General features: G+C 45.9%; 1 protein-coding gene across 1 annotated transcript; it reads left to right on the top strand.

Annotated features, from left to right (window-relative positions):
* The first annotated feature begins 38 nt into the window (after positions 1-38).
* Positions 39-25,205, top strand: ZNF768 (zinc finger protein 768). Its single transcript, XM_074201924.1, has 8 exons — positions 39-245; positions 344-448; positions 784-1,290; positions 5,813-6,494; positions 15,078-15,376; positions 15,510-15,617; positions 15,946-16,731; positions 23,776-25,205. Exons 1-8 carry the CDS (start codon positions 116-118, stop codon positions 24,561-24,563), a joined length of 3,405 nt encoding a protein of 1,134 aa, XP_074058025.1. The 5' UTR covers positions 39-115; the 3' UTR covers positions 24,564-25,205.
* Positions 25,206-27,056: the final 1,851 nt, after the last annotated feature.

The raw sequence follows: 27,056 nt of genomic DNA, 5'->3' as shown, positions 1-27,056 counted from the left end.
GGGCCGCGGGGGCGCACGCGCACACGCTCGCGCGCGCCCGGGGGGCCGGGCGGGAGCTGCGGCCGCCGCCGGCCGGAGCCCGGACTCGCGAGGGCCAGAGGCCGCCCCGGGCACCATGAGCCGCGTGAGCTTCGCCGACGTGGCCGTGTACTTCTCCCCCGACGAGTGGGGGCGGCTGCGGCCCGCGCAGAGGGCGCTCTACCGGGACGTCATGCGCGAGACCTACGGCCACCTGGGCGCGCTGGGTGAGTGCGGGCGGGCCGGGCGGGCTGCCCCGGGCCGGGGCCGGCCCCGCCGCCCCCCAGCGCGGACCCGGCCTTAGGTACCTCCTCTTTCCCCCCAGGATTTCCGGGCCCCAAACCTGCCCTCATCGCCTGGATGGAAGAAGGGACAGAGGCCTGGGGCCCGGCCGCGCAGGACCCGGAGGAGCTGCGGGGAGCCCGCGCGGGTAAGGAAGCCGGGGAGGGCAGGGGGCCCGGGGGCGAGCCCGCGGGACCGAGGAGCCTGCCTGCTAAGTGTGGGGTGTGTCCAGGATTGGCGGGCTCTGGGTCTGAGCCCCTATTAGAGGGAGCGCTTGGGCGCACATTTAACCCCTTGGTCGTTTCTCTGGGGTCAGAGGTGCTCCGGCCCAGCGGGCCACAGCCCAGGGGCTTGGCACCTTGTCCTTTCCGTCACCTGCATCCCAGGTGGGGCGAGTCCTGACTGGCGCTTCTGTCGTCTCAGGAATCAGCTCTACAGCAAAAGAGGCTAGGTTCTAAGCTTTGCATCTTCCTCATCCTTCAGCAGGAAACTGGAATATAAACAAGGAGAACTGGAAGAGAGAAGAGCCCCCAGCCCACCCTTTGGACACCCATATAAGAGGCCAGTTACTCGAACCTGCCGTCAAACTTAGAGACTCAGCGCACAATGGATCCTTGGAACCACCATCCAGAGTTGACTTCCCTAAGACTTTGCCTCAGCCTTCTATCCCAAAACCCAATTTGGACACTCAAGCTGGTCAACGGCGCCATGCCTGTCCTGATTGTGGACGCCGCTTCACCTATCCCTCCTTGCTGGTCAGTCATAGGCGAATGCACTCAGGTGAACGGCCCTTTCCTTGTCCCGATTGTGGAATGCGCTTCAAGCGGAAGTTTGCTGTTGAAGCCCATCAATGGATCCATCGGTCTTGCTCTGGGGGACGGAGGGGTCGTCGACCTGGGATACGAGCTGTGCCGCTTGCCCCTGTTCGGGGTGACCGTGACCCTCCTGTGCTATTCCGGCACTACCCAGACATCTTTGAGGAGTGTGGATGACCTACTTCACTGGGGATGGGGGAGAAGTTATTGGAGAGGAGCTGAAGGTCTAAGCATGGTCAGAGTGCCAGAGGTAGGCTCTGAAGGGTGTGGAAGGGAGTAATCAAGTGAGACTTGGGACCTAAAACCAGTTCCTCACACCTCCTTTGTGGGCGTAATTCCATATTTGTTTAAAAGGAAAAAAATGTACCTGTAAAAAATTCAAATTAAACTTTGTAAAAAAAAAATCCATTCATACAAATAGAAGTAATGAAGTAGCTTAAATTATAATGAAGCTATTTAGTAACTAGAAGTACAGTCTAATCCAGACTTCTGTCTATCTGCTCTTTAAATGTGCACTATATGAACAAAACCATTGGCAGGATTTAGAAAACATACACAATGAGATAAGAAAGCATGAGGAGGAACTGGGGCTAGAAAAGATGAGCCACAGCTGTTAGGTGATCAGATACAGTGGTAAACAGATTCTGAGTTAAGGAGGCCTAGAAAAGTGGTTAAGGCAAAACAAGAGATCCAGAACCAAATGAAAGTCCAGTGCTGTCATAATTCAAATAGCAAACATCAGAGTAAGCAACAGTTCTAGAATCTGGGAAAAATTTGAAGAAGCAATGATTAGTAACTTATCAAGGGGTTTGAGTTAGAGAAAGCTGGAGTGGTCAAGAGTTAGGAGACTGAAACAAAATCTAATGGGACAACAACCTCAAGCAAAGAATCAAGAATAAACCCTTGTAAAGGTAGGCTGGAGAGAACTGTGGCTCTGTCAAATGCTTGGAGCTTATTGATGGTGGAATGATAAGTTTGTTTCTGTGAACAGGATAGACTGAACAGAGTTAAGGCCAGTTCCACTGAGACCAGTTAGAACATTATACTAGTGGTCAAGTGAGTTATAATGATATTGCCTAGCCTAGTGGAATTTCAGTTATAAAGGAACAAATTGGAAAAAACCACAATAGAAGAATTGGAAGCTAGGACTTTGCAACTGACTGGGATGTGACGTGAAAAGACAGGAGTCAAAAATGATGCATTTTCTAGACAGTTTCAAGCTTGAATGCTTAAGAATGATGATACCATTGACAGCAAAAGGAAAGTCATATTGAGGACGTGATTTAGAGAGCACAGGGAAGTGGAAGACTTCTGGTACAATTGTATTGAGCTTAAGTTTAAGGTTCTCGCTGATCATAGGTAGAAATGATCAACTCAATTGTTAAAAGACTTTGGGATTTAAGATAGAGGTTTGAAAGTCATAATCGATATAAAAGTAATAATTACAGGAATGGATTTGATCATGAAGTGAGAATGTGAATTTAAAAAAAAAGGCAAGACCAAAGCCTTGACAAAGGCCTACATATTGGGGGCAGGAAGGGAAAACAGTGCAAAAGAGAGTGATGAGAGAAGAAGCAAACTTTGCAAAGTCTTAGAAGCCACAGTATCAGAAAAAAAGGGTTATAGTCAACAGGTGCACATGTTGCAAAATGGTAAAAGGGGATAAGGACTGGAAAAGGCCATTGATTTTTAATTATTAGTAGACTTCAGAAAAGTGGTGGGAGTAAAAACCAGATTAAATGTGGACATGAAGGGGCAGCTAGGTGGCACAATGGATAGAGCACTGGCCTTGGAGTCAGGAGTACCTGATTTCAAATCTGGCCTCAGGCACTTAATAATTACCTAGCTGTGTGGCCTTGGGCAAGCCACTTAACCCCATTGCCTTGCAAAAATCTAAAAATAAAATAAATATGGACGTGAGGAAGACCCTCAGCTGAAACACAAAGTTAATATTAAAGAGTGGTAAAGTTATTGATAAAGTGCAGGATTGGAAGGGATCTTGGAGATTCTCTTGTTCAAACCTATGATTTTATAACTTAGAAGGCAATTTTAGAGTTTCTTTGACTTCTCCAAGCTAATAGGTAAAACCAAACCAGAATTCAGATCTCTTTACCCTTGTACCACTTTGACCCTCCATCAAATTTAAGTAGTTCAGACACAAAGGCAGACACATTCCTACAGCAGAGTGAAGTATCCAAATCCACACAATCATGTTCTTACCAAAGTGGGTAAAACCAAAGAAGCATATGAATTGCTTAATATATACTTCACAGGGGCAGTTAAGTTGGTGCAGTGGATAGAGCACTGGCCCTGGAGTCAGGAGGACCCGAATTTAAATTCAGCCTCAGACACTTAATAATTATATAGCTGTGTGACCTTGGGCAAGTCACTTTACCCCAATGTCTTAAATAAATAAAATTTTTAAAAATATATGTGCTTCAAAACATACTTTATAATCTGAAACTTACCAGGGATAGGAATCATGAAGTACATATGGATTGCATCCCAGAACACTTGTCTTATACCTAGTTTGATTTTTTGTTTATTATCAGAGTGGCTGTGGCCACATTTATTGGAAAATTGCATGATTGCGAATATCCTTCTTGGAGGCAAAACCTTAAGTTAGCATCATCTTCTATTGAGTCAAATACCTATTTGTGGGAGTAGGGGAAGCAATTAACATAGCAAATCCTTGTATTCTCTGCACTATTCAGTCATCTAACTCCAAAGATTTATGTGATCTACCACTGATTTCAAGAGTATGTTACTTTCATCATGGATTTCTTGTTGTATGCCCTTTTTATCTGCTTAAATATACATCAGTTTTCCCATATAGTGTTAGGGTCCAAATGAGATGGGTCCTCTTGTCACTAATGATCATGATGAAAATAGATGGTTAGAAGAACTTTGACTAATTTGTTCTATTCCATTTCCATTCTAAGCATCTACTTCCTGCCTGTTTAACCTATGAATGCTTTTGAATTTATTATTAGATTTCCATGTCAAGCTTTCTGTGGGATTTTTTTCTTCCATTACTTTTTTGTGATTTTATGAGATAATTGTTATATTCTGTATTCCTCTTAAGCAGTTTACAAATAGGTTTGTAGTTTGAACCATTTTTGTTCTCATTTATCATATCTCTGCTTGGCAAAGAGATCAAATGTTTTCTGATCAAGGCTATTTCTATCTTCTTTTGGCCTTCTTAATATGGCTGTTGCTTTACATAATATATGTTTTTGTAGGAATGAGTGATATGGTCAACATCTTTGCCTTTTTCCATTTCCCATTTTTTCAGCCTTGACAAACTCATTTGAATAGATGAGGCTGAAACTGTCCTTCCACAGAAGAATGATAAAGGGAGCAGAAACTATTGGGAAGATTAATCTGGAGATAGTATGCTGGAATCACATTGGAAAGGATGTCAAATCCTACCAAGGACGATGAAAAATGATTTTGCAATCAACACACCACTGGTGACCTTGAAGAAGGAGCAGTTTCATTGAGTGGTAGGTATAGGAATTATATTTATGGCAGCTTAAGAATAGGTTTCAAAATAGAGGCAATAAGTATAAATACTCATATGAGAAATTTGGCAGTGAAGGAAGAAATTATAATAGTGTCCACCAGAGTAACCTACAGGTGGTTTCTTAAAAGTGACATTTACATGGTACTTGTTTAAGGTACTTTGCTTATATTATCTGATTTGATCTTCACAACAACCCTGTGGAGTAAATACTAGTTTTATTATTCTCCTGAAGGAACTGAAGCTGAGTTTAAGTGACTTCATCTATTCCAACCTAGTTATTTCACAGGTGAGAAAAACTGAGGCTCAGAGAATATAAATTAAGTACCTTGAACAAGGTCATGCAGGATTGAACTGGCATTCAAATTCAGGTCCTATACATTAAGTCCCAAACTCCCTCTATGAGATCATCTACCACATGAGAAAACCAGAGCACGTTCTTGAAGATAATGGGCAAAACAGATTTGGTTGGAAAAATTGAATGCCCTGGAGAGAATGAGTAAGGGTCTTGTACTCTGAAAGGCACAAATGGAAGAGCTATTAATTTTTAAAATAAGGTAGTTCTATAGCCTGCACACTAAAGAAGAGGTTAAAAGAAATTAGAGAAATTTTGAATTAGGTATATTATTGGAGGGCTTGTCCATGAATGGCTATTTTTTTTCCCTCAAGGTAGTAGGAGTAGATGGGACTAAGGGAATCAAGAGTCGAAGTTTGTAATAATCACTGTTGGATGTTTGCTATGGATGATAAAACAAACTAATAGGAAATCTATGAATTTTTGATGTCTCACGTTCCTTTATTGTCTCACTTTGTCAGACAATTGGCTATTGTCACTTGAGTTACCCTTTTAGTTTTACAATCGACAATTGCTCACTTTATCTTTAGTTTTCCAATCTAAAATAAGCCCAGCCTTAATACCATGGTAATTGTTCAAAACAAACGTGGATTAGGGAGTCAGTTGTCATTTCTCATTTCAGCCCTACTACCAGAGACAAGCGTGTGACATTACTCCCACAGCTTCTCGATTTCTCTTCCCAGGGCTCTTTCCTTTTTTTTTTAGCTCCGAAATGTGTGTCTCTGATTCTGTGGAGAAATGTTTAAAAGCATAGGGAGGCAAGTCAGTGAAAAGGGAGAGACTGGAAAAGTTGGAGACCGAATGCCCTTTCGGGGGCAGTAAGACCCAAGCGGGGCGCGGCAGGGGACAGAATGAAGAGCACAGCTGGGCCCGGACCGGAGACTGGGCTGGGTAAAGCAGTTCTCACCCTAGGAATGCGTCAGCAAATGGGACGCGGGGTGGCGCCGACTCAAGAGGCAGACTGGCGTGATGATGCTGACAGGAGGGGGAGGCTGACTCAACCGGCCAAACCGAGGCCCGAGGGATCCGGGGCGCGGCGAGCCTCGGGCCGGCCCCCTCCTCCGCCCTCGGGCCCCCCGCGCCTGGCTGTGCGCATCTCCCGAGGCCGGGGGCGCCGCTCACCGCAGCTGCCTCCCGCGCCCGGCGCGAAAAGGGCCGGAGCCAGTGCAGTGGGGGCCCCGAGGACGGGCTCGGGGAGAGGGCCGCTCAACTGCCGGCCCCTTCCGCCTCCGCCGGAAGCCAGGGGTGGGCCGCGGCCTCGGCTCCCGGCTTCCGCCTGTGATCCCGAGACGTCACTTCCGGTGCCCCCGCCACGCCCTTCTGCCCGAAGCCAACTCCTCTCCCGCCTAGAACAGCCAGAAACGCGAGGCCGCCGGGGCAGCGTCAGCCCGGGGAGTGGCCGCCGGGGCAGCTCCTCCGTTTTATACACGAGGGAAAGGAGCAGCGTGGACCCTCAGTTTCCTCGAGTGGCGCCCCGAGCCAAGGCCTCGCCGATTCTGCCGTGGGCTTCACCTCTAGGCCAGACAGCAAAGAAAGTGTTAAATCTCTGCCCCTCAGACCACTCAAGACTACCTTCTGGGGCCGCGAGGTGGCGCAGTCAGGAGGGCCCGAGTTCAAATGTGACACTTAATAACTACTAGCTGTGTGGCTTTGGGCAAGTCATTGCCTTGCAAAAACCAAAAAAATCATCTGCTAAATCAGAGATGAACATATTAAACACAAACATGCATGTGCAACTTTTACTTGACTCTGTAACTTGTAATCGGAAATGTAAAATAAAAAAATGAGTGGTCGGCCTAGATTGCCATCTGTAAAATGTCCTTATCTGTAAACTAAAAAGACTCTCATAGGGTTATTGTTAGGAAAGTGTTTTGTAAACCTTAAAATACTATAGAAATATAAGCTGTTAAGATTGCTTTGTACCATTAGTTGAAACTTTAGCAAAAAAGGATGCAAAGTAAACCCACACAAATCATTAGCACTCCTATATACTACCAACAAAACCTAGCGGGAAGAGATAGGAAGAAAAATTCCATTTCATATACAGACAATATAAAACATTTGACAGTCTACCAGCCAAGACAAACTGAGGGACTCTATAAACACAATTACAAAATACTCTCCATACAAATAAAGACAAACCTGAACAAATAGAGATATAGTCATTGCTCGTGGGTAGCCAATATAATAAAAATGACATCTATTTAATAAATAATTATACCTAATAATACAAATGACAAATTTGCTTATCCAGTGCCATACCAAACCTCCAACTACTTATTTTATAGAACTAGAAAGAAATAACTACAAAATGCATCTGGAAGAAGAAAGGGTTTAAAAAATATCAAGGGAACCAATAGAAAAAAAAATGAAGTAATCTAGCAATACCAGATTTGGAACTATATTACAAAGCAGTAATCATCAAAACAATTTGGTACTGGCTAAAAAATAGAGTGGTAGATGAGTGGAATAAATTATGTGTGCAATACATAGTAGTATTACTACATATATTAGTAGATTAGTGTTTGATAAATCCAAAGATCCAAGCTTTGTGGGCTCTGAACTTACCATCTGACAAAAATTTCTGGGAAAAATAGAAAGCAATTGGGCAGAAAGTAGGGATAGACACACATCTCCATATACTAGAATACGGTTAAATGGGTAAATCATTTAGATATAAGGAGTATTATAACAAATAAATAGGGAAACATGGAAAAATGTACCTGTCATATTTATGGAAAAGGGAAGATCATCAAATTAGAGATAGAAAGGATCACAAGAAATGAAATGAATGTTGATTACATGACTTGAAAAACCTTTTTTTGCACAAATAAACCAATGCAGCTAAAATTAGAAGGAAAGCCAAAAACTGGAGAAACTTTTCAAAGCAAATTTCTCTAATAAAGATCTCACTTCTTATGTATATATATATATATATATATATATATATATATATATATATATATATATACATATATGGAACTGAGTCAAAGTTATTTTGGATAAGCAGTCAAAGGATATGAACAGGCAGTTTTCAGAAGAAAACAAAATTATCAATATTCTTGGAAAAATGCTTAAATCACTATTGATTATAGAAATGCAAATGAAAACAACTCAAGGTACTGTTCAAGGTAAAATATTAGAGAAATTTTTGCCTAGTTTTTCTTGTTATATTGTAATATTAGCTATTTTATTTGCTTGTCTGGCATTTTCTATGGACCTCAGACTTCCTCCCCATTGTTCAGTCTAATAATTCTCTTTTTTTTAAAATTTATTTATTTAAGGCAATGGGGTTAAAAGTGACTTGACCAAGATCACATAGCTAGGCAATTATTGTCTGAGGTCAGATTTTGAATTCAGGTCCTCCTGATTCCAGGGCCAGTGCTCTATCCACTGTGTAACCTAGCTGCCCTCCCCTAATCTTCTTCTCAAAGGTAAATTCACTAAGATAATAGGAAGCACATGACTCCTCCACATGACTAACTCAGCCATCCAAGATGTATGCTGACTCCAGTCTTGTCTAGGTGGGTGATTCCTTGACCACCCCTTCCCCCTGACTCTTCCCTACATAAGAGGTGGCTAGGCTCCCTATAAACATTCAGGCCACCCTCTTTTCCGGGTTGGATCCATATTGATCTAAGCACAAATCACCATCTCATGGCTATTTCTTTTTCCTCTCTTAGATGTCCTTGATGTTCTCACTAGCCCAGTTTGTGACTTTGCTTAACTCCACTACTTCTCCTGAGACTCCCTATCTTGCTGCTTCTCTAAAGAACCTAATCTCTGACTTGCTGCTTCTCTAAAGAACCTAATCTCTGAATTTTTTATGGTAACTTGTGAACTTTTGCAGTAACTTATAAATTAAATTTTAATTTTAATTTTTTCTTTACCCTCCTAAATCAGAGAGCCTGGTGATTTCCTTTTACTTTCCTTTTTTTTTTTTAAGGTTTTTGCAAGTGGTTTGCCCAAGGCCACACAGCTAGGTAATCATTAAGTGTCTGAGGTCAGATTTGAACTCAGGTACTACTGACTCCAGGGCCAGTGCTCTATCCACTGCTCCACCTAGCTGCTCCTGGTGATTTCTTTTTCAAAAATTTTTATTTATAAAAAAATTTATTTATTTAAGGCATTGGGGTTAAGTGGCTTGCCCAAGGCCACACATCTAGGCAATTATTGTCTGGGGCAGAATTTGAACTCGGGTCCTCCTGATTTCAAGGCTCATGCTCTAACCACTACACCACCTAGCTGCCCCTGATTTGAATGATTTCTTAACCCAAAATGAATCCACATCGATTCTTAAGAGCCCCTCTCTGGAACCCATTTTCCTTTCTTCAATACCACTTCATAACTATCAAATTGGCTAACATGGCTTAAAAGGAAAATGTCCTGTTGAAAGGGAGATGGAAAATTTGGACATTCATGTGCTCTTGGTGGAGTTATGAATTGTTTCAACTATTCTGGAGAGCAATTTGGAACTTTATTCAAGTAACTATAAAATTCTGTGTTCCCTTTGACCCAACAATAACACTATTAGGTTTGTATCCCAGAGAGATCAAATAATGGATCTATTTGTACAAAAATATTTATAACAGCACTTTTTTGTGATGGCAAGAAATTAGAAATGGAAGGGATGCTCATTAATTATGGAAAGACTGAATAATTGTGATTATATGATTGTGATGGAATATTATCATGCAATAAGAAATGACAAGTGGAATGGTTTCAGAAAAACCTGGCAAGAAATATAAAAATTGATGCAGAGTGAAGTAAGTAGAATCAGGAGAACATTGTACATAGTAATAGCAATATTGTAAGGACTAGGGGGCAACTAGGTGGCGTAGTGGATAAAGCACCAGCCTTGGAGTCAGGAGTACCTGGGTTCAAATCCGATCTCAGACACTTAATTACCTAGCTGTGTGGCCTTAGGCAAGCCACTTAACCCCGTTTGCCTTGCAAAAACCTAAAAAAAAATCCTAATAATATTGTTAAGGACTTAGGTTCTTTGATCAAGACAATGATCCAAGACAATTCCAAAGGAATAGTAGCCACCTTCAGAGAGAAAAACTGATAAATTCTGAGTGCAAATTGAAACATACTTTGTCATTTAATTTTTCTTAATTTGTATGCGTTTTTTTGCAACATGAATTGTGTTTTACATGACTACACATATGTATAATTGATATGCTGTTTGCCTTCTCAATGGGGGGTGAAGGGCAGAAGAGAGGGAGAGTTTGGAACTCTAATTTTAAAAATGAATATTAAAAATGTTTTAGGTATAATTGAGAAAGTTTATGAAATAACTAAAAATAAATTTAAATTTAAAAAATGCTTTGAAGCTGGGCATTTTTCTTGTTGGCAAGAAAATGAATCTCAGAAACTTCATCAACCTCAGCATCCTAGAGAGGTCTAATAAAAAGTTAGCATATGGAAGGCATTTAATAAATTACTATTGTATCAAATCAATTCAAAAGACACTTGTTAATTGCCCATAGTTAAGCATTGGTGGAGTTTCAAAGATAAAAAAAACAACCTTTGAATAACCATGAATAAAAAAGCATTTTTAAAGCACTTGCTATGTGTAAAAAATGGTGCCAGGAAACTGTTAGCAATGGGAAGGTAGATAGAAAGTGAGCTAGCTGCAAATGCAGGTAGGGACAGTTAGGAGGGGTTGGGGACTTTGATATCAAATCAAAATGTTGATATCAAAAAGAAATGTCTCAATTCTGTTGAGATTCAATTCTTTATACTGTTCTTATGAAAAATAGAAATCAGTCCCAGTATGGCTCCAGGCAAAGTTGAGAAATCAAAGGTATCTTTTTTGTGTGTGATTTTTCTTTTTCTTTTATTCCAATTATAACTAAAGACAATTTTCATCACTTGTTTTTGGCAAGATTTTGAATACATTTTTTCTTCCTCCTTCCCTTATCTCCCTCCTCCCCTTGAGAGTAAATAATCTGATATGGGTTAAACATGTACAACATGTTAAACATATTTCCTTATTAGTCATATTGTGAAAAAGAATCAAAAGGGAAATACATGAAAACATTTTTAAAATTGAAAATATGCTATGTACTGCATTTGGATTCCATAGTTCTCTAGATGTGGATGGTATTTTCTATCACAAACCTTTTAAAATTGTCTTTGCATTCTACTGCTGAGAACTAAGTCTATCATAGTTTATTATCACACAATGTTGCTGTTAATGTGTAAAATGTTCTTTCTCCTGCTTCTGCTCATTTCATTCAATATCAGTTCATGCAAGTCTTTCCAGGCTTTTCTGAAGTCTGCTCCTCATGGAAATCACATGTATTTTAACTACCTACCAAGTGCTAAGCACTTATCCAGTCATTTGGAACACTGGTGTTCTAAAAGATCTGAGCAGAGCTTTTGGAGGACAGAGTCTAACAGATGACAACGTGGTTGTTACTTAGTGTTATTAAAGGCAACATAGTTGGCACAATGTTACCACCTCTGTAGATTTACATCCATTCTGAAATTCTTTTTCAGTAATATTGATCAACTACCATGTGCAAGGTCTTGTGGGCAGTCGCAAAGGTGATAAATAAAACGCAATCCCTGCTTTCAAGAATTCATTATTTATTAGGAAAAATGAGACATAAAAGGTAGTAATTTAAAAAATTCTTGAAATTTTTATCAAAAGGATAAGTTATCTAAAGAAGTCCCTTTAGATTAAGAGGGATAAAATAGAAATGATATTTGCCCTCGACCTTGAAGGACACAGGTAGTATTTCAGAGGAGAAAGATGTAAAGGGCGTGAATGAAATATGCAAATGTATAGAGATTAGCTGATACAAAGTATATATGAGAAATGGACAGTAGTCTGGCTTCGGCTAGAGCATAGATTTATGTTTGAAGAAGTAGTGGGGAATGATTTTAAACACATAGATTTGGGCCAGATTTTAGAAAGCTCTAGATTTGAATTTTATCCCTTATATGATGAAAGAAGTAAAGACTTTTGAGCAAAGAAATCACTGAATCAGAGTAGTGCTATAATAACACTAATGGAGAAATGGGGTGTTTGATGGAAGAGTAAAGATTGATGGCAGAGAAGCCAATCAGGAGGCTAGGGCAGTGGTCCAAAAGAGGGATGATGAGGGACTTAACTGAGGGAGTTGAAATCAGAATGGAGAGAAGGGGACAGATTCAAAATATGATGAAATGGAAAAAGTGATGATTCATCAACTGATTGGATAGATAGAGCTGGCACGAAGAAGAGAGAAGCATAAAGGATGACTAGAGATGTTGTCTTGGTGACTAGGAGAATGGTGCTACCTTCAGCAGAAATAGGGAAATTAGTGAAAGCAGTTTGGGGGTGGGGAGACTTTTGAATATGCTGGATCAGTGGTACCATACAAGACAGCTTGGTTGGGGCTTCTTGATTATTGCAAATGTAGAACTGGAGTTTTGAAGGCTGAAGATAATCGATTTGGGAGTTGTGCTCATAAAACTCAGATTAAGTTTTATCTTTATCTACAGAAAGGAAAATACCAAGGACAAAATACTGGGGAACATTTATAATGTGGGGACCTGGCAGAGGAGGAAAAGTCAGTGAAAAGGATAGAGAAGTATTGGTTTCTATGATTGAATTGTATCACTCAGAAACCAAAGAAAAAGAGAGTTTCAGGAAGAAAGAATAGTTAAAAGAGCATTGTTACATGGAGTTAAAGAATAAGAGAAAAACATTGGATTTAATGATTAGGTGGACAGTGATGACTTTTGAGATAGCAATATCAAGGAAGTAGTGGGGACAATGGCACAATGAGGACACAAATCTGTTCAAAGTGCAAAATACAGAGATGGGAAGTATTGATAAGAACTTATAAAAGTGAGAGCTCAAAAACCTTAATGACTGTCTAGTCAACCTGTCCCTCAAAATTGTAAGCTTCCTTTTCATCCATGCACCTAACTCTGTATTTACACATAGTAAATCAACTTAGTGAATATTGAATTTGTTGTTGAATGTGTTAACTTTGACCCAGAGCTAAGGTAACAACAGCCTGTTACAGAACTGTCAAATGAGAGAGTTGAACTAAGAACACAGGTCTACATACTTCAGATGGGTAGTAATGAAAGTTATTCTTTCTCCATCTCATCTCTTCCTATGGTACATTCTTTTTTTTAAGGTTTTTGCAAGGCAAAAGGGGTTAAGTGTCTGAGGTTGGATTTGAACTCAGGTACTCCTGACTCCAGGGCTGATGCTCTATCCACTGCACCACCTAGCTGCCCCATACATTCTTTTCTATCTCTAAGATTCCCCTAGTTTGAAAGCTTTAAACATCCCTCATCTCTTCCTTTGTTCTACTCATTTGATGAATGACCCTTCTTATCAAGATTAACTTCTCTAGTTGTGCCTTTTGATTTCATCCCTTTCAGTCATCTCCGTTCTCTATGATTTCCCATCTCTCCTTTTCTACTGACTTTCCCTGTAACCTTCAAATATGCTCATGTCTTCTCTATCATTAAAAAGCTTTCCTTTGACTCTACCTTCTCTTCAAACTACTGTCATAGGATCATGGTTGGGCCTTAAAGGTCAACTCATCCAACCACCTCAATTTACAATTAAAGAACCTATGATTCAGAGGTAAAGTAACAGGTTACCAAAATTCAAATCCAGGTACTCTGACTACAAATTCATTACCCTTTAACTGTACCTTGATGCTTCCCCTTTCTCAGCCAGATTCCCAGGTAAAGCTATCTATTGCTTTTGGTCTAGTTTTGTAGCTCATAACTCAACAGCTTTCTCCAATTTACTGATTATCTTTTAAATAATCATCCCTCAAGTTTCATCTTTCTTCTCTACAGCATTTGACATTAGTGATCATGCCTTTCTGAATCCTTTGTCTTCCTGATTTTCATGTGACCTCTCTGTGGGCTGGTTCTGGTACTATGCAGATGACTAACACACACACACACACACGTCTATATTTCCTCATTTTTCTTTTGAAAAATATAGTCTATAGTCTTCTATAGTCTCACATCATTAATTTCCTATTGGGACATTTACAGCTCTAATTTCATATTAAATATATAATATATACATACATAAATTTTAAGGTATATTTGGCTGTCTCTATATATGAAGAATTCATTATCATCCCTCTTCAAGTGTTCCTATCTTCCTAATTTCTGTCTGTTGAGAGCACCAACATGATTCTTGTTTCACAGGTTGACAATTGTGAAATCGTTCTAAATTCTTCCCCCTTGCAGTCTAGAATCAGTAAAATCCCATATCTGATTGGTTCTGTCTCTACACAATCTCACATCCATTCCATTCTCTTTACTCACACAACCTTAGTTGTCAGTCTATGAATTTTTCTCTGGCAGTCTCAAATCTCTTTAGTTTTCATGATCACCAATTTGTAGACGTTGTTTCTCTTACTACAACTCATTCTCCGTCCATGCAGTAGACTAATATTCCTAACTTCACTTTGCTCACATCATTACCTTTCTTAAAGTTCAAACACAGCCCTGGTGTTCAAGACTCTGATTTCCCAAGCTCGGGTCATTCCCTCCCTCAACCGTACCCTCATTTCAGATAAACCAGCCTGACTCTTCCAGGAAGCCCGCTGCTCATGCAGGAGAGGGCATCCCTCATGAAAGGAGCCTGGGAGGGCCGGGCCCTTCTGGCACCCACAAATGCCCCTAGCCTCCACCGACGAGTTTCTGTGTCCTTTGCTCTCCCTCGCGATGCCCGGTCTCAGTGTTCTCTTTTCTCTGCCCTCTGGAGGCCCACAGTCTCCTTGGGAGTTTGGGTCTGGGGAGGCGCGGGGAGGCGCGGGGAGCCTCTAGGGGCCTGGGGGTCCTGCGTCGGTGAGGGGTGGGCCCGGCTGGGCGGCCCAGCGGCGGGGGGCTAAGGTGCGGGTGCGGCCGCCGCCCGCGGGTGGAGCCCCCCGCGCGTGCTCCCCCTGCCGCCACGTCCCGCCGGGGCCGGATCCGCCCGCGCCCCCCGGGCATCGCGGGGTCTGAGGCCGAGGCGGGGCGGCGCCATCTTGGGGGGGGGGGTCGACGGCTGAAGCCGCGGCGGGGAGGCGAAGCCCAGCGCAGCCATCTTTCCTGAGGGCAGGCTGCCGCCGCCTCCTGCCCGGGAGGAGCGGGCAGAGCGCCGCGGGCTGTCTTGGCGGCGGGCGGGCGGGCACGCCCGGCCCGCGGCGAGGCCGGAGCCGGGGCCGCCCGGGGCCGCCGAAGCCAAGGGCCCGCCCAGCATGAGCGGGGCCGGGCCGGGGCCCGCGGCCGGGGGCCCGGTCAGCTTCGCCGACGTGGCCGTGTACTTCTCCCCCGACGAGTGGGGGCGGCTGCGGCCCGCGCAGAGGGCGCTCTACCGGGACGTCATGCGCGAGACCTACGGCCACCTGGGCGCGCTGGGTGAGGGGCGCGGGGGGCGGGGCGGGGCGCGGGCTCCCCGGGCCGGGGTGGTGCCAGGGCCGCCCGCAGCGCCCCCGCCTTAGTCTTCTCTGTGCACCCCCTCCCCGCCCCTTGCCCTCGCCTTCCCTCCCAGGATTTCCAGGCCCCAAACCAGCCCTCATCTCCTGGATGGAACAAGAAGCCTGGGACTCGGATGCCAGCCGTCCTGAGGGCGGATGGGAGAAGGCAGCAAGCTGCGGAGGTAACAGATGGCACAAGGAGCGCGGGCCTCGGGCTCTAGAGAGGCTTAAGTTCGGCCTGGGACACGGTGGGCAACGTATCAGCTTTGACTCGGAAATCAGTTCTGGGTGGTGGCGGGTGCAGGGTGGTGCGGGCCCAAAGCTTCTGTCATACCCTGGGCAGTAGGATTCAAAAATAAAACAATTCCTGTTAAGAACTGTTTTAAGGGATGATTCTCTGAGGAGGTGGTGAGATGCGTGTGTTTGTGTGTGTGTGTGTGTGTGTGTGTGTGTGTGTGTAAAAATAGCACCAGTAAGAATTTTTTTAAAAAATAAAATAAGTTGTCTTAGGAATTTTTCCAGTAGGAGCTAAGAACAAGAACAAGGAGAATAGGAGGATGCTTGGAGCTGAGGAAGGACCTGTGATCAAGAGACTGAAAGATGCTGGAGAGCTCACAACTTGGACCTGGGAATACAAGGATCAGCCAGCAAAACTTTCCTCTGCTTCCCTATTGAGCCATCCTCCCACAAGGCCCAGCCTGTGTGTCAACCTTCCGTCTCCCAGGACTGACAAACGCCACGGCTGTAACATCTGTGGGAAGCATTTTGCCTGGCGCTCCACACTGGTGGAGCACATTTACACCCATACCGGTGAGAAGCCCTTTCGTTGTCCTGACTGTGACAAAGGCTTCAGCCAGGCCTCTTCATTGAGCAAGCACCGAGCCATCCACCGTGGGGAACGGCCTCATCGTTGTCCTGACTGTGGTCGGGCCTTTACTCAGCGTTCAGCCCTTACCACTCACCTCCGGGTCCACACTGGCGAGAAACCTTACCAATGTGCTGACTGTGGCCGGCGGTTCAGCCAGAGTTCAGCCCTCTCACAGCATCATCGAGTCCACAGTGGTGAGACACCTTTCCCCTGTGCTGACTGTGGGCGTGCCTTTGCCCACGCCTCAGACCTAAGGCGTCACCGGCGTACCCACACAGGTGAAAAACCATTTCCCTGTCCCGACTGTGGACGCTGCTTCCGGCAGAGTTCAGAAATGGTTGCTCACAGACGAACCCACAGTGGTGAACGGCCCTATTCCTGCCCTGAGTGTGGGAGGCGATTCAGCCAGAAGTCAGCTGTGGCCAAACATCAGTGGATCCATCGGCCTGGTGCTGGGGGCAAGCGGGGCCAGTTGGCTGAGGTACTACCTATGCAACTTGTGTCTCTCCGGGGAGACTTAGACCCTCCAGTGGGGTTCCAGCACTACCCAGAGATCTTCCAGGAGTGTGGGTGACTGGGTAAGGACAGTGGGATGGGAAAAACCAAAGTTCCAAAGACGGCCCAGGATTAGATTGAGTCTGAAAAGGAGAACATGAAAGCAATGGACATAAAACCTATTGTTATTGCCTCCTATGATAATTTGAGAAACCCAAAGAATTGCACAATGGACAGTGTCCTTGTACCAACATCTGGAGGGCCTAAAGAGAGAGGATGGTTATCTTTCCCCCTCCCTTTTTGAGTCTGTTGTTCAAATTGTGTCTGACTTTTTGTGACCTCTTGGACCATAGGACACCAGTACTGTTCATGGGATTTTCTTGGCAAAGAAACCAGAGTGATTCGCTATTTCCTTCTCTAGTGGATTAAGGCAAGCAGAGGTTGACTGACCCAAAGTCACACAACTAGTGTCCAAGGCCAGATTTCAACTTGTCTTCCTGACCATAGGCCCAGTGCTCTTTCTACTGAGCCACTTAGTTGCCTCTTCTGCAGTTTACCATTCTTTAAAGCCATTTAAGTTCAGTACTTGATGGCTACCTAGTGTCCCTGAATTCTCAATGTTGAGCCTGACCCTATCCTTGGGAGCTTCCCTTACCTACAGTAGGAAATGCAGATCTGTGGCTTCTGGCTATGTTAGGACCAGAACCTCCCTACTTTGTACAGTGAAGGACAGTAAAGGAGTTTTCCTATGAACTGTCTCTGTGTCTTGAGAGTATAGCTGGGGATCTCTTCCCTCCCCCCACTTATTCCCTTCAATCAGAGTTTTTTAATATTTTTTTTCTCCTTACTGCAGCAGGAATGAGAGAAGGTTATAAAAGATAATATTTTAAGAGATGGAAATGGAAAAAGAAATTCTCCCAACCTTTAGTATCACACCCAACTGAATGCTTAATGATTTGGAAGAGATATGGAGATTTAAGATTTGGAATAATTAAGAATTTAACACCTGAACTTTCTGAAGCTGGTAGAAGAGAAAATAGGGAGTTTAGCAGTAGAGAGACCTGGATGATTAAAAAGAAGAAATAGAGGAACCAGTTCTCTACCACACTTGATAAGGCCCAGAGCACTTGAGGCTGGGCCTCAATATTAGACTCTAAGAACCAATATAGAATAAAGCCCAAATTTAAATAATCCAAACTCAAGGTAGAATATACACCATACATTCAGACAGGCTCCTTAATTGGCAGATGAATCCTTTCACTTTCTGAACATTAACATTTGTACTTTTGGATACCTATTAGTTTGGTACTCTGGGTCTCTCCCACCTGCTCCCTCTTTAATTCTCACTCCTCAACTATTAGAATTGAATGTATTTGCGATTTTCTCTAGGGGCCACTGCATTGGACTATGGATTGATAAAGGTCTTATCCACCAAACCCAATAGAGATCTCACCAGCACAAATTTAAGCATTCAGCCAACTGGCACCTAGCTGTTATTGTTCATGTGTGAATTTCAAGAGTCCCATTAAAAAGCCATACACACATTCTCTCTCCTTACATCTCAGAGCTGTGAAAAGGTGAGAAGTTGGGAGTCTCAAAAACAATTCCCATCATACCAGGCAAAGGGATATATTCAGAGATCCTCATTTCCTTTATTTTCCCACAAAGCTCTCCATTCCTCCAGAGCTCCAAATTAAGCATAATGCTCCAATGGTTGGACCCCATCTACATTCAACTGTTTTTACTGAGTAGAGCCTCTTGCCATCTCTTTTCCTCTAGGTGTGTCCTTTAGTGCAAAAGGAGAGAATTTATACAAAGGACATGTCAGGTTTCTATCTATTATAGACACATTTATTCAAAACAAGGGTCAACTTGACCAAAAACCTAGTCACAGACCCCATCACTACATCCTTACTGTACACCAGTGACTGGAGGTGAGGCCTTTTAGCCAAGACAAATTAATTTCTCTGGTACTTTGCTAAGACTTCTTTCCACTATGGACACAACTATGCTGGAGGAAGGCTGAGTCCTCCCCCCCAAGTACTTCTCACAGTTGAGACATCTACAAGTTCTTCTGCCTCTGATTACAATGATGATAGCATTGACAAAAGTTAAGAAATTTCATGTGCTCCAGCCATTAGGAAGGTTGCTTCCTTATGTAGGAAAATTGTTGCTGGAGCAAGTTGGAAGCCTTTGCCACTCAAGGACTCAAGTAGGGTTTCTGATCAGGGCTTTGACTTAAAAGATCTTATTACAGTACTGGCAGGAATATGATCATTCCTCAGCGTAGGCTCTCACACGAATGATATAATATTCTGGAAAAAGCTCTTTGGGTAATTTGATTACTACTATGATTTCTAAACCATTTGGATATACTTCTGTGTGATTGGGTGTGAATTCTACCAAAGTCAGAGTATTTATAGAGTTTTTCTCATCTGTGTGGATTCTCTGATTCTTGCTGAAGGACTAAGTGGGAGCTCTGGACAAAATGTTTTCCAGAAGCCCTGAAGCCACTTAGATATCTTAGGACAGAAAAGTGCCCTTCTTTAATTTCTGAAATAATAGAGATAGGGTGTCCCATAAATCTGAGTGCAGTTTAAAGCTATTGAAGTTCAATTATTTTAAATTTATTTACTAAATTTATCTTTTGTTTGATGTTTTGAATTTTTTTGGGGGGGTGTTGCAAGGCAGTGGAGTTAAGTGATTTGCCCAAGGTCACACAGCAAGGTAATTATTAAGTGTCTGAGGTCAGATTTGAACTCAGGTACTGCTGACTCCAGGGTTGGTATGCTATCTACTGCACCACCTAGCTGCCCCTCGAAATCTTAAAATATCAAAAGCTAAAAACACTTTGATGAAATGTTATAAAGTTTAATGTCTTAAAACTATGACCTCTAAATGTCCTCTGCCCTGGGGTTCTTTGAAAATTTCTCTATCTCCCAACCTTTCCCATGGGGGCGGTTCTCATTTTTGCTTTTAGTTCCTGTGGTGAACAAGGCAGAATCCAGATGTTAGCCACTTCAGAAACAATCTTCTTGCTTTTTCCTTTCCTTTTAGGTTTCTTCTCCTAGGCATCCAGGCTAAAAAAAAAAAAAAACAACCAGCCAGAAGAATGATTCAAAGTTCTCTATTTAGTACAGCAACAGCAAACCTGTCCTATATGGTGCCTACTCTGAATGGTTCTTATTGCATTAACAAAGACTATACCCCACAAATAGTCCTTTCTCAACAGGCCATGGTGGATAAGTGCTAAAGGATCTTTTAGAGTTTTAGAGACTTAACATTTCACCTCTCTCACTCTAGGTCTCAGTTTCCCTGAGAACAGTGGTATAAAGAAAGGAGTATTAAGAAAGCTAGATTTGAAGTCTCCTTTTTCTGCTTCCAGTTATTCCCCTTTCCAATCCTTTCATCCTATGTATTTCTCAAGCCCAAATCTAACCAGGTTATGGATCATGGATTTAGAGCTGGAAAGGGACCTAGGAGATCATCTAGTGTTGCTCCCCTCCCCCCCTTATTTTACAGAAGATGAAATTTAGACCCAATAAAGGGAAATAATTTGCCCAGAGTCTCTTGGGTAGTAAGTGGCAAACTGGTGATTTGAACCTTGATCTTCTCAACTCCAAGTTTTCTTTCATCATTTCCTCTTAGGAAACTTCAGTGGCTCCAAACCTCTAGCATATAATATGTAAATTCTTTAGCTTGCTATTTAAAGCCCTTGACAATATTGCTACTGCACCTATCTGGATACATTAGACATTAAACTCCTCCTAGGACTCATCTTCCAACTGAATTGATCTACTTTCTACTTTCTCCTTTTCCTAGCTCCCTGCCTTTGTCCACACTGTCTCTGAATGTGCTTCTTGGAATCCCCTCAGATGTGTCCTCCAGGGAGACTTTCTTATCCTGGTTATTTAGTATTCTCTTCGTCCTCCTTGATTTATCAAGCACAGGCTGATTTCTTGGCACAATGTATCTAACCCTTCAGTCCGTTAGAGAGTAAGTTCTTCGAGGTCTGGTTATTAGTCTTTGCACCAGCAGATGCCTAAATAACACTTGCCCAGTTCTCTCTGGTTGTGATTTTCATGGCACCTTAGTTACCCAAACTCTCTACTCCCCACCCTCCCAATTAACCTAGATAGTCTCATTCCCCGACCCAAAGAATCTACATATGAGATCTGACAAAGTTCTTGACTACAGGAAAAGGAAGGTCATATTGTCCTCTTCCTCTATTTCCCCCCTCCCCACCTCCATCTTTCCCTAAACTAAGGTATGGGCACCCAGGTATGGCAGTGGATTAAGCCCTGGGCGATGAGTCAGGAAGATCTAAGCTGAAACCCAGGCTTGGACACTGTGGGCAAGTCACTATTTGCCTGTAAAATGGGCACACACTGGAGAAGGAAAGGGCAAACCACTCCAGTTCCTTGGCCAAGAAAACCCTTTAGACATAGTCCATGGGGTCCCGGAGAGTCGGACGCTACCAAACAACCAAGTAACCACCCCAGGCGTCCTCTCCCTTCCGCCATACACTCACCTCAGCTTCCCATTTACCCCTTTGGCAAAGAGTGTCAGAGGAGGGGAAGAAAAGGAAACTGAGCACAAACCGCAAGATTTCAATCAAACTAAGGGGTGCTGAGAGGGAAGGGGACAAGACAGGAAGCGGAAGGCAGCGCTCAGTCCTCCCGGTCTAGGTCCTCTCTAGGATTTCCCGGCTATAGAAGGTAGGAAGCGTTAACCCCTTATTCTCTGAACTCATCCTAAGGGTCTCGGGTTGCCGTCAAATTAGGGGGGAAAAGCGTTATCTTATTATGTAATTTTACTATCTCATACTTTATTTTTCTTCCTTGAGGATATGATTTCTCTCATGACATTCAGCTGAGATCAATGTATACCATGGAAATAAGATAAAGACTAACGGAATGCTTTCTTTGGGGGGTGGGGGAGGGAAGCAAGAATGGGGGAAAATTTGCAAAATTCAAAATCAATAAAATCTCTTTTAAAGAAAAGGTCTCGGGGTGTGAATAAGTGGGAGTGGGGAATGGGGGGGGTCTTGGGGAGAGGAGAGGAAAGGGGTGGGCGCAGGGTAGCTTCTCCTTCATTTGTCAGATAGGGAGAAAAACTGAGGGGGCAAAGGTGGACCGCTCCAGGAACCCGAAGAACCGCAGCGTGTCGGGGCTCTCCCAAGGTCCTTCACCGGAGCTGGAAGACCCCGCCCCGAGGGCGCCTTGGAGCCAATCAGGCTCCTCGGCAGGCCGTCAGAGAGCGACAGTTAACGCCCCCAACAACAGGGGGACCGGGGGGAGGGAAAGGGGCGGGGAGAGGAGGGGGATGGGCGGGGCTCTGGCGCCACAAGACCAATCACCGGCCTCCTTCGGTGGAGGAAGGCGGTGCCCCGAGGCCGGCGTCTCGCTCCCTCGCGGCGGCTGAGCCGTCTCCTTGGCAACGCTCCCAGACCTGAGGGAGGGGCCGGCTGCCGGAGGGGTGGGGATCAGCCTGGAAGATGGGGGGATGGCGAGGGGGGGTCCGGGGCTGGGCCGCGCTCGCGGGTGGGGACGGCATGAAGGGGCTCTCCCCGGGCAGCCGGGGGGCCCCGCCGCCCGGCACGCTGCTCCCCAGGCCCGCCGCGAGGCCCCGCCGCCCCCGGGCCAGAGGGGCAGCGGGGCGCGCGGAGCCGGCCGCCCCGCCGCAGGGCCCCGCGATCCGGGCCCGCTGCTCCGGCGCCCCGCCGCCCGGCTGCCCGGCTGCCCGGGCCGGGGCCCCGCCGCCCCGCCGCCCCCCGCCGCCCCGCCGCCCCGCCGCCCCGGCGCCCCGCCGCCCCGCACAGGGTTAACGCCACCGAGTCGCGCCTCCCGGGCGGCCTAGAGCGGCCGAGGCGCGGGCCCGGCGGGGAGCTGGCCGCCGGCGGACACTTCCTGTGCAGGGAGGGGCGGGGGCCGGGCAGCCGCAGCCCAGCGCGGGGCCGGGGAGCCGGGCCGCCTGCCCTGGGCCGCCAGCCCTGGGCCTAGCCGGGGCGCCGCGGGGCCGGGGGCCGCGATCCGAGGCTTCGGGCCGCCCGGATTCCGAGCGCGGGCCGGGGCCGGGGAGGGCAGGGGGCGGGGAGGGCGGGGGGGGGCCCGAGGCCGGGGTCAAGACGTCCGGATTGTGGGGAGGGGAGCGGGGCCCCGCGGGCGAGCTGGCAGAGCCCCGGCGCCCACGCGGGAGCCCGGACGCGCGGGGCCGGCGGGGGAAAACTGCTCTTGTTCTTCCCCAGAGGCTTCCCTCGGCTCCTGCCTGCTAGGATGGAGCCACAGGCTAGGCCGTGGGGCCCAGACCCCCCGGGCCCGGAGGAGCCGGAGGCTCGGAGAGGCCCCCCCACAGGTGAGAGGCCCCCCGCGGGTGAGAGGCCCGGCCCGGGAGAGGACGCCCACCCCTGGAAGGGCGGGAGGGGCAGGAGGACCGAGCCCACCACCCAGGAGTGCCCGCCGGCCCGCGCAGTGCCCGCAACATGAGTTTCAGACCCTCCTTTTCTCCCGCAGGCAGCGAGTGTGGCGGACGGAAGAGTGCGAGGGAGACTGAGGAAGAGAGCCCCCAGAAGGAGAGCTCTGACAGCGAAGACGTGGAAGAGATACCCTTTGGGGTCGAACCTCAGAGTCCGGGTTTTGATGAGATTCCAGAGATGCCCCTGAGCCCCGATCAGGAGGAAAAGGATCCTCTGGGTCTCTCCCTGGAGGATGATGCCCTGGATTCCTATACTGAAGGGTATGAGGATCAGCCCCCTAGGGACCTGTCCCTGGGGACCACCTTTGAGATGCCCTCAGGGACCCTGCTCTCTGACCCCCGGTTTGAGATACTTCAGGAGAACCCTCTCAACCTCAGCAAGGTCATCCACAACCAGTCCCGGCGTGGGGGGGGCCCTCGAGGTCAAGGCAGGCAGCCCCCACGCCCCAATATCTGTGGTATCTGTGGGAAGAGCTTTGGGCGGGGCTCCACCCTGATTCAACACCAGCGCATCCACACGGGGGAGAAACCCTACAAGTGTGAAGTGTGTGGCAAGGCCTTTTCCCAAAGCTCTGATCTCATCAAACATCAGCGCACACATACAGGTGAACGGCCATATAAGTGCCCCCGGTGTGGCAAGGCCTTTGCTGACAGCTCCTACCTGCTCCGCCACCAACGGACCCACACAGGCCAGAAGCCCTACAAGTGCCCGTACTGCGGCAAGGCCTTTGGCGACAGCTCCTACCTCCTGCGCCACCAGCGCACCCATAGCCATGAGCGACCCTACAGTTGCCCGGATTGTGGCAAGTGCTACAGCCAGAACTCATCCCTGCGCAGCCACCAGCGTGTCCACACGGGCCAGAGGCCTTATAGCTGTGGCATATGTGGCAAGTCCTTCTCACAGCGCTCTGCCCTCACTCCCCACGCTCGAAGCCACACTCGAGAGAAGCCCTTCAAGTGCCCTGAATGCGGGAAGCGCTTTGGTCAGAGCTCCGTGCTTGCCATCCACGCCCGCACCCACTTGCCTGGCCGTACCTACAGCTGCCCTGACTGTGGGAAAACCTTTAATCGATCATCCACCCTGATTCAGCACCAGCGCTCCCATACAGGTGAACGACCCTACAAGTGTGCTATCTGTGGAAAGGGCTTTTGCCGCTCCTCCACCCTCCTGCAGCACCATCGTGTCCATAGTGGTGAACGGCCCTACAAGTGTGACGACTGTGGCAAGGCTTTTTCACAGAGCTCTGACCTCATTCGCCATCAACGGACGCATGCAGCTGGGAGGCGCTGACCAGGGAACCCCTGAAAGCAGGAATTAGGGTCATGTTGGGAGGGGGTGGGGACAAGCAGCCTAGAGACATAGGTAGAGTTTTTTGGGGGGAGGGGGAAGGGAGAAGGGTTAGGGTCAGATATTTGGTTTCAGAAAAAAATTGTACATGAAACCTCCCATAGAAGCTGGGGTTAAAAAAACCTCTATGCTCTAGGAGAAGGATCGAGAAAGAATTGAGCATTCTGTCTTTTTCTGGGAATATATCCCTAAAAAAGTTTTAAATAAGGGTCTGGAGCCAACAGGCAAGAACAGGCCTTCCCTATGCCCTCTGAAAGTCTTTGGGAGAAACAGAGAATAGGCAGGGAGCTGACTGCCTACCCACCAGTGCCATCTGCTGGACTCCCAGAGATGGCAAGTTGCTAGATGTAGGGGATAGCTTGCTAGGTGGTTAGATAGAGTGGGAATTAGCTTAGTTGGGAAGCTCCCAGACCTCCTAGGAGTCAGGGAGAGGGTGGGACTGAGGATTGGGGTGGGGTCAGGGTATCTGGATTGGGCCTGGCTCCAGCATTCAGTCTGGGGTCTCCACCCCATCCTGCTGCATCATCACTGATTCAATAAAAACCTCAATATGGAAATAGAATGCCTCAGCCTCATATATCCTCCTTCGGTTAAGGCTTTTGTTGTTCAGTCGTTTCAGTGGTGTTCATGACCTCCTGATTTTTTTTTTTGTGGCAAAGATACTGGGTAGGTTTGTCCTTTCCTTCTCCAGCTCATTTTACAGAGAATTGAGGCATGGTTAAGTTGTCTAAGTTCAAATTTGAACTAAAGTCTTCCTGACCGGGGGCTGCACCAACTATTTGCTTTTAGGGTTGGGACTAAGCCATCACTATCTCTTCCCCCATTCTACTTTAAACCCAAACTGCTTGGAGACCACTTGGAGACCACAGACCTACTGTAAGGAGAGAGGTCCCAGAAGAGACAGTATGTGTACTTGCCAAACTAGGGAAAGAATAGTTAGTTGGCTCTTCTTTACAGCTCCAATCTTGTCAAAGTGCCGGAAGGCTTGGGCCAGTGAATCTCTGCCGGGGATGGGGGATGGGGGGTGGGGGTGAGGAAGGTGGGGAAGTGAAGAGGTCTGATTGCCCAAAGCCCTTGGACTAGGGAAGGATGGACTTTGTTTTCAGAGTACTGGGGAGTGGGAACCTGTACTTTAGAAACTCTTGGTAGAGCCTTCTGGCTGATTGTAGGTCTAGAGTTGAATACAATATGGCTTCTCCAGGTTCTGGGACCCTAACTTGTTTCTCACTGACCTCTCAGCCACTGACTCCTCTCACACATTTTGACCTCCAGTTTTCCAAAACTGAGCCACTGACTGACTACAATGTGACCTTTATTGAATCATTTCGGTCATATCCAATTTTATATGGCCTCATTTGAGATTTGCTTGGCAAAAGATAGGAGTAGTTTGCCATTCCCTTCTCCACCTCATTTAGAAACAAATAGGATTAAGTAATTTGCCCAGGGTTACACTGCTATTATGTGTCAAATTGAAGTCAGGTCCTCTTGATTCTAGGCCTGGTTCTCTAATTTGCCACCCAGCTGCCTCTGCAATTTGGCCTTGGGAGAGTGAAAAGTTGATGGTGGGTACAGAGAAGGGAACTACCATGATATTGCTCAGGAGAAAAGGACCAAGGAGACAGTTCTAACAGAAAGTGGTATGCACTGTGATTCATCTCTGGGTCCAAAAGTGAAAGTGGGGTAGGGAACCTCGGGTGGTATTTTCATTCTGATTCACATGTATTCACTTATTTTTTTTTTCAAGTGGGCCTCTTGTCTGGCACTACCAGCTTTGTGCTAAGAGCATTGGAGTTCAGGTTCTGATGGTATAGCCCTACCCAATCCCTTTTGCTTAAAGCTTTAGTGATTCAGGCCATTGGTTTCCCGGCTGAGTTGGGGAACCCTTGCTCTCAGTTATCATTTGCTCTCCAAATATCTCCCCAATCAATGGAATTCACCTGACTCAAGTCAACTTGTGATAACCTTACACCTTTAACTCTCTGTAAGGTTAAGCTGATACACACCCCTTCACTATGTTTAAATCCTCATCTATGCAGTTCCTTTTTCTTTCAGTAGCAAAAAATTATTTCCTAACCAGTAAAGATGAGCCTTAGTGGTAGGAAGGGAGGTCAGTTAGAGGAAGAATCCCCTCCCCACCTTGTGGAGGATCCCTGAAATTCCTTTGTGTAATAACAAGATGTTGCAGAACCCTATAATGGGAATTGTTCATCCTTCATTTCCAAAGAGGACCAAAGACATTATGGATCTTAACTTGTCCATTTACCCTGCTCCTTGTTCCAGTCATCAAAATCTAGTGACAAGTCAAGAATCAAGATGATTGTTAGTGGCTCAGGATGTAGTGGATAACCTTGGTGCCTTCTATTCCTGACCAAGCAACTTCATGACCATTGGAAATAATTGTTCTCATCTGCTCATTCTGCCAGGGAGAGTCTAAAT

The sequence above is a fragment of the Macrotis lagotis genome, chromosome X (genome assembly GCF_037893015.1).
Source record: "Macrotis lagotis isolate mMagLag1 chromosome X, bilby.v1.9.chrom.fasta, whole genome shotgun sequence".
Lineage (NCBI taxonomy): Eukaryota > Metazoa > Chordata > Mammalia > Peramelemorphia > Peramelidae > Macrotis > Macrotis lagotis.
The sequence above is the reverse complement of the archived record's forward strand: the minus strand, read 5'-3'. Positions and strand labels throughout refer to the sequence as shown.